Source organism: Pseudopodoces humilis, chromosome 6 (genome assembly GCF_049639895.1).
Source record: "Pseudopodoces humilis isolate 2021_Gansu_Grassland_sample_001 chromosome 6, ASM4963989v1, whole genome shotgun sequence".
Classification (NCBI taxonomy): domain Eukaryota; kingdom Metazoa; phylum Chordata; class Aves; order Passeriformes; family Paridae; genus Pseudopodoces; species Pseudopodoces humilis.
Window position 1 is genome coordinate 57,653,780 of NC_142205.1, and position 14,164 is coordinate 57,667,943.

Consider the following 14,164-nt stretch of genomic DNA (forward strand, 5'->3'; position numbering starts at 1 on the left):
AATCAGAATGTGGTGGCAACATTTCCGTAACAAAGATCAATTTCTTGTAACTGGTGACAGCCCTCTGACAGAGAAATAGTGATGGAAAAGAAAAAAGAAATTAAATCGAGTTTTTAACCCTCATTAAGTTTTAATAAAACGAAATAAAAATGCTCTAGAAAGGTTGGTGGTGTAAGCACCAGAGAGGAGAGTGGTCTGATCAGGTGTTTGCTGTTGGATGTGATATCAAAGGGCTGACAGTAAGGACCACCATAAATGAGGGGAAATCTCTGACTTTTCACTGTATGAGAATTTGAATTTAGTCCTTACTGTCCACCTCACAAGGAAATTATGATCAGGCAAGAGGAACAGCCCCTAGTTATCACCATGCATCTGCACTTGCATAACACAAAGCAACAACAAAAAATTATGAAACCTATGAAACAAATGGCATACAAATAAAAAAGTATTTCATAAATAATAAATACCACATAGTTTTCCAATAATAATTATAAAATAGTCTATTTTCTCTGCCATTTTAATTTAGTAAATGTTTTATAGGCTTCCACATGCTAAGGAATAATCCTAGTTTATTATATTTTGACATAACTCTCCTTTAAATAAATTTGAAATTCATGAGAGCACAATGTACATAATGATTGACATCAACAATAATTCACATCAGATTTTCCAGTAGCAGGGAATGCTGCTAGTACAGCTGTCATCTGCAAGTTCTGGGGAGTAGCTTTGTTACTTTCTCTAGTACTAGAAGCCCTAATATTTAGTGAAGGCGAACTCTTTCAATTTGTTTTTTTCCAGTATTTTACAAGTAGCTTCCCGCTGAAAACCAGGAAGAATACGTGTGTTCTGGAGATGGAATTAGTGCCGCACAGCGCTGCTCGCTCACCGACAGCCCACACAATGCTTGGGAAACTGACCCCGTCTCTTAGCTGCCAATTACAACTTTTACACAGAAATAAAAGATCCTGGTCCTTAGTACCTCTTCATTCATGGGGGTTCTTCCAGCACGTTTTAGTGACGCCTCAAAGTAAAATCTGCATTTGCCTCCTTGCAAGACTTCGGAGCTCCAGCTCCTGGGACATTTGGCCTTGTTATCACCAGCGGTCCTAACTTAGTTCCTCACCTGAGGGCCCGTCTTTGCCACTGACTGCTACGGGCTTAGCTGGCAATTTAGCAGCTTTTAGACGGCGCTCCCAAAACACGAAAACAAACGCTCAACAAATAGTTGAAGTTTAACACCTATTTTGAATTATTTTGCATTATTGGTGTGCCCGCTGGAGCACGTCTCGGCTGTGTCGCAATCCGTGCCTGGCACTGCGATGCGCGGCTCTCCCGGGCATTGCTCACCCCGGGCGGCTCCCAGGGGAGGCGGCTGAGGCAGGGGCTGTGCTGAGCGCAGGTAGAGCAGCGGCTCCGCTTCAGCCGGCACCGCTGCCGCTCCCGCACAATCCCTGCCGCCCATTCCCTCCATTCCCTCAGCTCCAGCGGCTCGGGGAACGTGGCACAGCCCACTGCCGGCGGCGGGGGGGGGGGGGGGTGGCGGGTGGAGCACACCAACCCTCTCGGAGCTGAGGGGGGCACGGCCGCGCGGTTCCCCCTGGCTGGCCCCCGGTGGGCGGGGCAGCGGTGATGGGCAGGGAGAGGAGCCAATCAGAGAGGCCATCGGGGAAGCCGGAAGCGGTGCCGGGCGGAAGCGCCACGGGGGCGTGAGCGGGGCAGGGCAGGGCAGGGCTGGGAGCGCCGGGGCGGGACGGGGCCGAGCCGGGATACGGAGCGCGGCCGGGAGACGCAACCGAGAGACGCAACCGAGGCGGCGGTCCCGCCGGTGATGCGCACTCCTCAGGGGCTGCCGGCCCGCTGAGGTCGGTGCGAGGAGCGCTGGCGGCGGCGCCGCGGCCATGCCGTGCACCTGCGGGAACTGGCGGCGATGGATCCGGCCGCTCGTGGTGCTGCTCTACATCGTGGGGCTGCTGGTGGTGGTGCCGCTCTGCGTGTGGGAGCTGCAGAAGCTGGAGGTGAGGGGCGCGGCCGGGGCCGCTGGCAGCGGGCTCGGCCCCGGGCAGGGATGCGGCGGGGAAATGTGTTACCTCGTCAGTGTATAAAAGTATCGAAATCACGGGTGCCAGGAGGTTGGATCCAGGCTCTGCTTGGTGGTGCTGAGCAATAGGACAAGAGGCAATGGGCAGAAACTGATGCACAGGAAGTTCCATCTGAATATGAGGAAGAACTTCTTTACTGTGCAGTGATTGCACACTGGAACAGATTGTCTAGTGAGGGTGTGGAGTTTCCCCTGCTGAACATGTTCAAGAACAGTCTGGACACAATCCCGTGCCATGTGCTCTGGGATGACCCCGCTGGAGCATGGAGGTTGGACCAGATGACCTACTGTGGTCCCTTCCAATCTGACCCACTCCAATAAAGGAGAGGGTAGAGAAGGGCCATGGTGCTGCTGTACACATTTGTCCTGCTGCTAAAGCCCTAGTGAACTTCTAAGGAACAGGGCAGTGGTTTCTTCCCCTTCTATTTCCATAACAGTTGGTGTTTGAGCAATTGGCACAATTCTGAAAAAATTAGAGTCAGCCAAGAGTGACAGAGTGACAGAATAAGTCAGGTTGGAAGGGACCACAGTGGGTCGCCTGGTCCGACCTCTGTGCTCCAGCAGGATCATCCCAGAGCACATGGCATTGGATTGTGTCAAGACAGTTCTTGGATATCTCCAGCAGAGGAGACTCCACACCCTCACTGGATGATCTGTTCCAGTGTGTGGTCCCTGCATAGCAAAGAAGTTCTTCCTCATGGTCAGGTGAAACTTCCTGAGCAATGGGCATCAGTTTCTGCCCGTTGCCTCTTATCCTATTGCTGGGCACCACCAGGAAGAGACTGACTCTCTCCATAAGTTCATCCCAGAACTTAGATTTTGAAACTTAGTACTAGTACTGGCATTCATAAAGGTGTTTCTGTCTGTTTTGGGAGAATTTAATAGAGCATCTCTATGGATAGAGAAGCTACTCTTTCATGCTGGTGATACCATTACCATGGTGTGTGAATTACACACACATATGATCACATAGCTTCTCTAACAAGAAGTAAAATTTTAACCTTAAAATATATGTATTTTTCAATGTGATACAGGTCTATGCCCCTGGAGGTAGGCATTTCTCAGGGTATAATTTTCAGGACTTAATGGCAGTGAGATCTGTCTTGAATGTGTTTAAAATTTTCAGGTTTGAGTTCCTGTTCTGATGCATAATGCATGTTCAGCACAATAGATGTTTATATCCAAGTTTATACCATTAAGTCTTGTCTTGATACTTGTAGGGAAACTGATCAGAAGTAAAACCAGAAAACAACAGGAGATATCGGATGCTGATATAAAGTAGGGCATCAGAGAAAAGATTCTCATCTTTTCTCTGATGCCCTTTCAAGATTTCTCTTGATTCCTTTTCAAGAGGAAACTGAGAAGGGTCTCCTATGTTTCTCAGGTTTTGGTACTTAGGATTATTAGTTGTTTATCAGAGAGCTTTGGTTTAAAATTTCAGCACTGTATTTTAGCAGACATTGTGGTTTTATGTATCAGCATGTATATCTATTTCAGTTTGTTAAATAAAAACTAATTCATTACTATTTGGAACTTGATTATAAAGCTAAAAAAAGTTTTTAAATCCACAGGTTTTCAGAAACTTTATAATGCAGCGGTGAATCAAGACAAGTTCCATACATAAAGCAAGGAATCTGTTGTGGGTTTCAGTAAATTAAGTACTAGGCATTACTCTGTTTTTATGGAATGTTTTGTGTACTTGTAAATACTTGAAAGTATTAAGACTGGAACTTTGATCTTGCAAGGTTGGAATTCATACCAAGGCATGGTTTATCGCTGGGATATTTCTGCTAATGACTATACCAATATCTCTCTGGGGGATACTACAACACTTAGTCCATTATACTCAACCTGAATTACAGAAACCAATAATAAGGTAATATTTCACATTGTACCTATGTTACAAATACTGGATTTAATTCAGACTAAAAATAGTTCTAGTAATATAAAATGTTCTTTTGTTGTTGTAACAGGATTCTGTGGATGGTGCCGATTTACAGTTTAGACAGTGTAAGTGTTCTCTTACTGTTACCAGCTCAATCAAGTAAATTCTGTTTGTTGTGGGAGGGAGGGAAAACAGTGTCATGGCAGAAGCTGCATGGAGGGGGTAGTCCTAGAAACTTCTGGGCATTCCTGTTTATGAAGTATGTCAGGAGCATAGTTCTCGTCATACTTACTCTTCTTCTGGAGATTTGGGGTTTCTTTTGATAACCTGTCCTTGGGTGTCCTTTATGATGGATGTGGAGAGGGTATTACAGGAGCCTGCTTTTGGCCCTTCCATCTTATTAGCAGAAGTGGAAACTGGGCTGACCCAAGAGCTGCCTCAAAATTCAGTTCTGTACCTTCCTTACCCAAGTTAGGCTTACTACTAGAATTCTTTCCTGAGTTATGCTTAGTGCTAAAATGATTCCCTTTTGGTTCAGGGGACAAAGGATAACATCCTTTGCACAGTACAGCAGCACTGTGATAGTCAGAAACTGAGAGCTCTGACAGTTGATGCATAACCACAGTTCCGCTAAAAATAAAAAATCCCTTTTTGCACTCTTTCTTTGAAACTCAGCAATTTGGCTGCTACCATTGGAATCTGGAGTTTTGTGCGTGTTTTATAGAATGTTACTTTGTAGCTGTAGCATTGCTCTCCCCTTAGCCCAGTGCTCCCAGCCCTGTTTGATCAGTGCCTGCTGGCACAAGGGCTTGCTGAACCGGTGTTGTCGCTGGAATCCTTTTTGTGTTTCTTGCACGTAACCTTTTGTCTACCTCTCTTCTTGCAGTGGATAGCTTTGAAATACCCCAAGATTGCAATATATGTGGATACATGTCGAGAATGCTATGAAGCTTATGTCATCTATAACTTTATGGTTTTTCTTTCAAATTACCTAACCAACCGGTACCCAAACCTCGTGTTAATAATAGAAGCAAAAGATCAGCAGAGGCATCTGCCCCCTCTCTGTTGCTGTCCATCGTGGGCTATGGGAGAGTGAGTATATGATGACATCTTCAAGCTTTATGCTGTGTAGGCAGATCCAAACATTTAGTTTTCATATTTAGCAGCATAACTTTTGCTGCTTGACGGAGTCGGTTTATGGTTTGTATGTGTTTGATCAACTGTGAACCTCTGCTGAAAGCAGCTGTGGACGAGTGACAATCAAGCTATAAAACATCCTGTGAATTGGACTTAGTTACTAACATGGATTGATTGACTAAGGGGGTGCTGAAGGAAACTTTCTTATTTTTGAAAAATATTTAAAAAAGGTCTCCTGTAATCTGCTTCTTTTGCTATCAGAAAATATTTGCCAAAAGCCTCATGTGGAATTAGGAGCAGACTGGGTAGCCTGTTGTTTTTACTTCAGGTGAAGGGTGAAAGGCACCTTATGCACCTAAACTGTTTATTTCTGAATGCTTAAACTGATAAAATATCTCTCTCTCTCTCCCTCCCTCTCTCTCTCTCTGTCTCTCTCTCTTAGGAGATTTTGATTTTGATAAAGCTGTTTGGGGTGAGGGGAGGAGAAGGTGGGCCTCAGTGGTCACAGCTTCTTTATACAGTTTGCCATAGTGGGAAAAGAGCTTTGGTTCTCTTAAGTGTTTAGGGCAATTATTATGATTCAAGCATAGCAAAACTTGCATTATCTTTATTTAGCCCAGCTGGAAGCTTTTCATGGCTAAAATAAGTGAATTGTTGAGTATTTCGTGTAATGTGTCTGTAAAAATCCAGCTGTTTTGTGTATTTTGTGTATACACACCATATACTGTAACATCTGAAGTCCTGGATGCAGAAGTTGAAAGAGTCATAAAATTAAAATTTACCTTAGGATATATACTGAGAATAGGAATTTTCCATAAATGAGTTGTATTTAAATCCTTGTGCAATTAATTTTGTGTTTCTTTTTCAGAGTTTTATTATTTAGATGTAAACTGGGTGTTTTGCAGTACACTGTTGTCAGACCATTTACTACCATTATTGCTTTGTAAGTACACTGATAAATAATTAATATTGATCTTCAGGATATGATCCTGAGTTACACTGGAAAGAATTTTCATGTTCTTTGTATAGGATCAAGGCAGTTTGAAAGCAGACTTGTATTACATGCTAAATGGGTCCCAACAATTTGAATCAACCTGTGATTCCTTTATGACTTTCCCTATAGCAAATGACCTTTTGCAGAATTGAAATCATAAATACTTAATGCCAGCTTCTGTAATCAGTGGCTTAGAATGTGAAGTACTGTTGGGGTGGGAAACACATTTTTATGATCTCTTAATTTTTAGATTCTTTTTTCCTCCTCCCTTTTTGCATCAGCTTAAACAAATGAGTATTTTTAAAGGCAGGTTTCATGTAACTTCTAAAAATGTTTGAACTTCGCATGTGACAAGCTTGACTGTGTGCCTTCATATCATATAGCCTGTATTTGTAAAGGAACAGTAGGCAGTCATGCATGATGATGCTGAAAGCTTAATTTCATGATCATTGATGGTCATTAGTGTTAATTCTGTGGGACTGTGGAAAAAGTTGCTACTCACAATAAATTTCCATATTGATGTTTCTATATTATATATATATATGTGTGTGTGTGTGTGCTGTTGGAAACAGATTCTTGTGCAGGCCCCCAGTGCCTATATTTGAGTACCAGAAGAGGTTTTCTAAGGATTGATTGATATAGTGAAGATGTAGCACTTGAGGGAGATGATCTGTTACTCCATAGTGATTATTCTAAAAATTCTTCCAGAATTTGTGAACTAGTGGGAGTGTATGATGAAGGAAACTTCAGCTTCAACAATGCATGGACTTACCTGGTTATACTTAACAACATGTCACAACTAGTGAGTATCAGGAGTACATCTTTCTGCTCTTTGAATTCATCAGTATTATGTGAATCTTCTATGCCAACTGTTGCCAGTGATTGTGTTAATGTCTGTTAATTCTTACACGTAGAATAGTTTCCATTGTAAGTCAAAATTGCTGCCTGTTAAATATTATGTATGAAAAACATGGGAAAACCAGATAATCTAAAACTTTCATTATTTTTACTATGAAGCTCCATAAAGCAAGTACCTTTCTATCCCAGATTATTTGATGGGTGAGGTGGTATGGCCTAGGCATTAGAGCTGCAGACTTACCCTCTCTGGTAAGAGATGATTCCACTTGCCCCCAGAGCTTCCTCCCGGCACTCATACAAAGAATCAATATGTTAAAAATTCTGTGTTAAAAATGGTGATAACATTCACAGGGAAAAAAGAAAATGGTGTCTGCAGTGCTGAGAGTCTGGCCTGCCCAACACCTTTTCTTGTTGGGTCAGCTGTCAGATAATGTCAGGGTAAGATGTCAGCCCCTTAAATTGAGAGTTTCATTTTGGAGTCCAAGGATTGGTTTTACTTCTCTTGGCAACAGCAGCAGGAGTCAGAACAGCATAACAACTGGGATAATTTGGAAATTCTGTCCTCCTCTTACTGCCACCGCTGTGTTTGATGGGTGACTGTCACAGAAGGAGCTGTAATTGCTTTCTGCTGTGACAACAGTCCCAGCAGCAGCATGAACCTCTGTGTCCTGGTTGAAATTACCGGAATTTCAGGAATAAAAAAAAAAAGGAAGTGCTTTAAAACAGAAAGGCAAAGATTCCATAAAACCAAAGTCTCTTTTTTAAAAAAACAGATAGCATTTTCAGGTTGTATCATACTGTGATACATATTTTAACTGTAGAGGTGGTGTAACACAACTCCCTCACAAAATAAACAAGGATTTGAAACCTTTCATTCATTTTCTTTTCTTTGTCAGTTTGCCATGTATTGTCTGGTGCTGTTTTATAAAGTACTGCGTGAGGAACTGAATCCTATCCAGCCTGTTGGCAAGTTCCTTTGTGTGAAGATGGTAGTTTTTGTTTCTTTCTGGTAAGTGGATTTTTCACTTATTACTTCTTGCTCTCAGGGCGGTTCATAAAAGAGCTAAAAAGTCTGGATTTGTTACTGAGGTTAGAAGCCTTAAAGTATCTACCCATAATCCTAGTGAGCTGCAGTGAGGGGAAGAGGGTACTAATATTTTGGAGAGAGCAGTCTTGTTTACTTAAGATTATTTTTTAGACTTGCTCTTTTGCAAGGTGATTCTCAAGAACAGAACTTATTTTAGAATCTGCACTTGCAGTTATTGTATATATAAAAACTTTTTTTTTCTTTTAAAAGTAAAAAAAATACTTTTTCAAAATAAGTTACTGTAAGTTAAATAAAAATTGCTGTTTGGGCATTGCTCACACTTAGCTGCTAGTGAGGGAGTATATGTGACTATCAGAGCATTACTCCCTGAGCTACAGCAACATCCTGAAAGAGAAGCAACTTGTTCTAATAACTGACTGGAACAACAAACTCTCCTTTGGTTCTCTGTTCATTCTGTTGGTCTTCAGGGTCAGGGATGGATGACATCTCTTGTTAAGTTTGTTTCTTCCTCTTAAAATCTAAGTATATAAACAGAAAAGGTTTTTTTTTAAGATTCTTCCTATGTATATGTATGACCAGATTTGCTTGCAGATTTTTTGCATTACTGTTACAATTCTAATACAAATACTTCTTATAATAAATTCTCTTTATAGGCAGGCTGTGCTCATTGCATTGCTGGTGAAAGTTGGTGTTATTTCTGAGAAACACACCTGGGATTGGCAGAGTGTGGAAGCTGTGGCTACAGGTTTACAGGTAGGAGCAGATGGTTATTTCTGGGGAGGAGTGGTTATATGTATAAGATGACATAGCTGATCTCAAGGAAATATTATCATACTCACTGTAATTAACACAGGCTTGATTAGTAATGATTTATTTTAAGCTGGGCTAAGTTTCAGCCAAGCCCATGTGAGTTTTACGCTCCGCACTTCTATATCCATGTACTGGGCAGAAGGAATGTGCCTCAGTGAAATGTGTCTGGATAGCCTTGCATTTCTTCTTGCAGGTATTCATTTTAAAGCTGCTGCTTGTTAAAATATGTTTAAATCAAGTCCTGTATGTATAGCTCTCTGAAAGCTGCCAAGAATATCCTGGTGGAAAAGTAGCTAATGTCAGTATCTCAGGGCAATTGCAGTGTTTCAGTTGTAGAAGAAAGCCAGAACTATTTTTCTCCAGTTATGAATGATTAAGTCAGTATCTCTGTCATTACAGGATTTTATCATTTGTGTGGAGATGTTTCTGGCTGCTATTGCACATCACTACAGTTTTTCCTATAAACCCTATGTTCAAGAAGCTGAAGAAGGCTCATGCTTTGACTCCTTCCTTGCAATGTGGGATATTTCTGATCTAAGGGCAGATATCTCTGAACAGGTTCGAAATGTGGGTAAGTAACAGACAAGATTTGAACTATCTATCAACAGAATCTGTATTTCCAGCTTCATGTCACACTATTGCCACCTTTATAGTAGCCTGAGAACATTCTATTACCAAATCAGTGGCAGCTGCATCCCTAGAGGATTTCATAGTTTATCTGACTGTTTTTCCTTTGCAGAGTTCCTGATTGATTTAGTCTAGTTTTTAATTTTTCTTTTAAAAAGAAAAGGTTAGGTAAGTAAAGGAATGTACTTTGTTTTTCTCTTAAATTGAAAGACATAATTTTCTTTATTAAAATTAACGATGCCCATGTAAAACCAATACAAAACAAAGACTCATCTTCTAATTTAACATGACTGTTTTAGAGTTGATATGTTCAAAGACTGGTGTTGGAAGGATTAAAAAACCTTTTCATTTCACATAATTCTAGGGAGGACAGTTTTGGGCCAGCCAAGGAAAATGTTTTTTGCTGAGGATCATGAACAAAATGAGCATACAAGTTTACTGTCTTCATCTACTCAAGACCCAATTTCTGATGCTTCTTCAATGCCATCTTCACCCATGGGTCACTATCAGGGGTTTGGACATACTGTGACTCCTCTCACAACACCAACGACAGCCCCTGCAGTTGATGGGATTTTTAACCCCTCCGCCAGTCAGGATGCTGAGGAATCACCTGAACTAGAGAACAACTTGGCAGAGAAAGCTTTGGATAAAAGTTAAACTCACCTCTTCTTTGAATGTGTCAAGAAGTCGTTACATACTTGCCACATGTGTCCTGTTAACATGTGCTATTAAGGATGAAAGTTGAAAAGCTTAGAAAAGGTGCTGCGTGGACATGAAGAGGATATGGTATGGCTGTAACTGTCATCTGAATCCAGAATCTGTAATGGATGTGAACATCTGCAAGTACCCCATGGATATGAAACACGCACACTGTAAAGGTTTCTGTATAACTTTAAGCATCAACTCCTTAAACTGCTAAATGCTTCCACATCATATCAAAATTTCACCGAATTTCATTAGTGCAAAAGAAACATTTGAAAAAATCCTCTGCTCATATAAAAATGAAGTGCAAGTACTACTAGCAATGGGAAAGCCTAACTAAAAGAATGTAATTTAAGGAGAGCAGTAGCAAAAACTATTTGTGTTAATTTTGCTTGTCTTAATGATGGTTAACTTCCATACCCAATGCTGAATGGAGTGTGGGTGAAATGATAGCTTCTGTACAGATGCCACCTTCTTCCCATTCCTACATAGCTAAATAAAGTCCCTTCATGAAGATAGTTACTAGTGAGCATTAGTAAAGAACCTCTACAAAGAGAACATTCCCTGCAGGCCTTGCTATCAAAGCCCATGCACAGATGATAGGGTTGGTGTGTCTGTTGTCCTTGAGGCTCATAGTTTGTAAGTCTTTTGTATCCAGAAGAGACAGCCAGGATGGTTTTGGATTAATACTTTACCATGACTATTCTTTTCCCTATCCTTCTAAAATACAAGTAATGGTTACTACCTTAAAATACATGGAAAGGGAACGAAGGATATTGAAAAGGAAGTAGAAAAACTGATTTCTTTATTTTGGGCTGCAATAAGTTCTTTAACACTTAAGTTTTTATTTAAGCTGTTAAAGCAGGCTATCTTGTGTCTGTAGTAATTTGTGTTCTTAAATTTGTGTCTGTGTGTGATTGTATTGTGCTTCTACTATAGCCTGGATTCAAATGTAATAGCTGTTTCTTCCCCCCAAGAAAGACCTTTGCTGAGGTAAAACTATGTAGCTAGTCTTAATACTGGAGTTACTAAGACTAGATTTCAGCCCAAGAAGCAGTACACTTGTATAAAAATGTTACTTTGCAAAAACTGACAATGTCAGAGAGGAATTGTTTTTATCCCATTATCAGATTTTTACTATTATTGCATGTTTTCAATCTGACAAAAACAACCAAACCAGTAGAGCACTACTTTTTAAATGGCAAGATCTTAAGTTTCTTTTTCAGCATTGTTAGCATTTCCAGGATAAATGTTTAACTTCTGGCTGTCAGTAAATTCATCTTAAGTGCTTTTTTTGCAGTACTAGTGTGATGTAAATATTGCGCCTTACTCACTAGGCTGCATATTTTATAGCTGAGTATGTACTTGCTGTATCTGAAGTTAGTGAGAAAGTGAAAATCATGATTTTCAATTTGCCAACTCATTGCCTTTGTTGTAAATAAGCAATTAAAGATTTTATTTAAACTGTTTACCTTCTATCAGTTTGATTTGCTGCTACAGTAATTTAAGAGTGTGAATGACACATGACTACAACTGTCCTCATGGAAGAAGAGGATCTTATGTAGAACTACTGAAAGAATTTGTGCTTTCAGTATTTCATGGCTTGTACTGTAAAGGGAATTCTTGTTTGGGCTTATGAAGAATCAGAATCTTCTAATCCATGCTTCATCCCAGGTATCACCTTATGCATGTAATAGCTTTCTCTGAAAGGAAACAACTTGTACAGGTTCATAATGCATTGGGACCTCAGTGCCCCCTGCAGCCACTACCAGAAATAATCTGATTTCTTGTGTGTATACAGGTAAAAAGGGGCAGGGGTAGGAATAATATCTGAGAGAGCAGGGCTGCTGCAAGTAGAGTTAGCTACTGTGCTCCAGCTCTTCAAAAACCTCACTCTGAAGAATTATTTTTTTTTAATAAAAAACTTTTTAACTTGAAGTTATGTCTGTTTGGTGTAAAACTAAGGTTCAGAGGGGACCTTGATTGGAAAACAGCTATTTAAGTGTCTTTGCCACTTCTTTCAGAGTATTTCTCGAAAGCTATTAAGTTATTTTATTATTATTATTCAGTTACTCTATTTGCACAATATAATATTACTGCTTGTTTTTTTTCTGGGAGAAAAGTTATTTTTTTAATTGCAGCAGCTTTTAGGATCATACCTTTCCCTAAAGACTCCTACTGAACTTAAAAAATAAATAGAAATCTTGCAATGATACCTACCCTGTCTTTTGAAAACTACTACCACAGCATTCCACAGCATAACCTATCATGATTCTATAAAAAGTTCATTTGCAGATAGTTCATTTTCCTCTTAACCGTATTTATTCTTCTGCTGTTTTATGCCAAATCTCTACCCAAGTTTTTTAATCAGAAGTCCTGAGGATTGCTCTTGCCTTACTCAAGGAAACTAGAATGTCTTTCATTTGTCTTGAAATCATTTTGCTTTCATCTTAATTACTAAAATCTTAGTAAATACACCTAACCTACTCTGTAAAGTTTTTGTTTTTATTAGAGGTCTTTCTGCACAAGAAAGCTAAACACTTTTCTATAAAACTGCTCTCTGGTGAAATCGCCATGTACCTGCCAGGTTTAGTTGTATCAGACTAATTTAAAATTTTTTGGATCGTGGTTTTAGGTTTTGGGTTTAAGAAATACTAGTTTTTATGTAGTATCAAAAGCCTCTGTCCTACTCTAATTCACTTGCATTTCATTATACATTATACCCCTTGGATAAAGAATGGTATCCAGTTAGTGACCTTCAGAAAATATGACTTCATGCCTCAGCTTTGGAAAAACATAAAATATTTTTATTTTATGGAGATATTTCCTCCACCCTTCCAAAAGGAGCTTTATTACAGCAATTTATCAGGTGCAGGTTCAGCAAGGCTGGGACAACTCCAGATCTAACAGTCCCTGAAGTTAACTGAGCAAACTTGATAGAAATAAATAGAAATTGATAGATAGAAATAAGTTAAACTATCTGAAACATTTGACCTCATGAAGAGTTGTTGGGGGTTGGGTGTCCTTTTGTTCCACCTCACCTATGGAATTTTTTGCCCATTAGTTTCAGGAAGACCAGATTGATGGTACTTGGTGGGTTCTTGAGAATCACAGGGAATTTGGCTGGGCCCAGGGGGAGGGTGGGGGCAGCTGGGGGCTGGCTGGTTTCTTGGGCTGGAGAAGGAGACACTCTCAGAGCTGTTGCGGCTGGGAGAAGGGAATTCCGCCATCACCCAGATGGAGCTGCTGCTTCTTCTCCTTCTCCCCTCTTGGTTGGTGGCCTCGCACCCCCTGTCCTGCCGGGACGTGTGGCAGTGCCAGCCACCGCCGCGGAGCTGCTGATCCACCTCAGCCACCGGCCCAGGATCTCTGCTCATCCCTGCTGTTCCAGCCGAGTGTTCCTCGGAGCCCTGCAGGAGCACCGGGACTGACTGCCCGAGGGGTTTGTGAAAACAAAGCCTCTCCTCCATCCCTCTCAGCCGAGAAAGCTGTCACGGGGCCCCTGGTTCTGTTTTCTTGCTAATGCTGTAGTTATTGTTGTTTGTTTGCCTTGTTATACACACTATTAAAGAACTCATTCCTATCCCCAGATCTCTTCTTGAGAGCCCCTTGATTTCAAAATTATAGTAGTTCAGAGGGAAGGGGTCTACATTTTCATTCCAGGGGAGACTCCTGCCCTCCCTAGCAGACACCTGTCTTCTAAACCAAGACAGGAGTATATAGTAACTCCAGCAGGCCCAGTACTCCTAGAATAGTAAGTTTTGGATGGCTCTTTATACAGGCTGCTGTTAAGGAAAGATCACACAATTGCCTCTTCTCATTGAACAGACTGCACAGTAAAAAGAAGCTTAGCTAACAGTCTTCCTCCTCTCTGCAGAGGTAGAATCAGTGCTGAGTTCAAAGCTTTTATTAAGTCTTCCACTTGTATACAAATTTAACAGAAGGAACTGGTTACCTGGATTATACCAAGATGTAACGCTGTAGAAGATATTCAGGAGCACTGCA

General features: G+C 40.8%; 1 protein-coding gene across 1 annotated transcript; it reads left to right on the forward strand.

Annotated features, from left to right (window-relative positions):
• Nucleotides 1-1,725: 1,725 nt before the first annotated feature.
• On the forward strand, nucleotides 1,726-11,628 carry TMEM184C (transmembrane protein 184C). The gene is made up of 10 exons (XM_005525594.3): nucleotides 1,726-2,015; nucleotides 3,844-3,974; nucleotides 4,072-4,108; nucleotides 4,870-5,075; nucleotides 5,989-6,063; nucleotides 6,823-6,916; nucleotides 7,869-7,981; nucleotides 8,674-8,773; nucleotides 9,230-9,401; nucleotides 9,822-11,628. Exons 1-10 carry the CDS (start codon nucleotides 1,899-1,901, stop codon nucleotides 10,112-10,114), a joined length of 1,338 nt encoding a protein of 445 aa, XP_005525651.1. The 5' UTR covers nucleotides 1,726-1,898; the 3' UTR covers nucleotides 10,115-11,628.
• Nucleotides 11,629-14,164: the final 2,536 nt, after the last annotated feature.

What these genes read in the sequence shown, in the direction of transcription:
- TMEM184C (XM_005525594.3), top strand. Translation starts at nt 1,899, where the DNA reads ATGCCGTGCACCTGCGGGAACTGGCGGCGATGGATCCGGCCGCTCGTG. An exon ending in TTACAGAAACCAATAATAAG is followed by an intron (nt 3,975 to 4,071) that starts GTAATATTTCAC and finishes TTGTTGTAACAG; the next exon opens with GATTCTGTGGATGGTGCCGA. An exon ending in TTAACAACATGTCACAACTA is followed by an intron (nt 6,917 to 7,868) that starts GTGAGTATCAGG and finishes TTTCTTTGTCAG; the next exon opens with TTTGCCATGTATTGTCTGGT.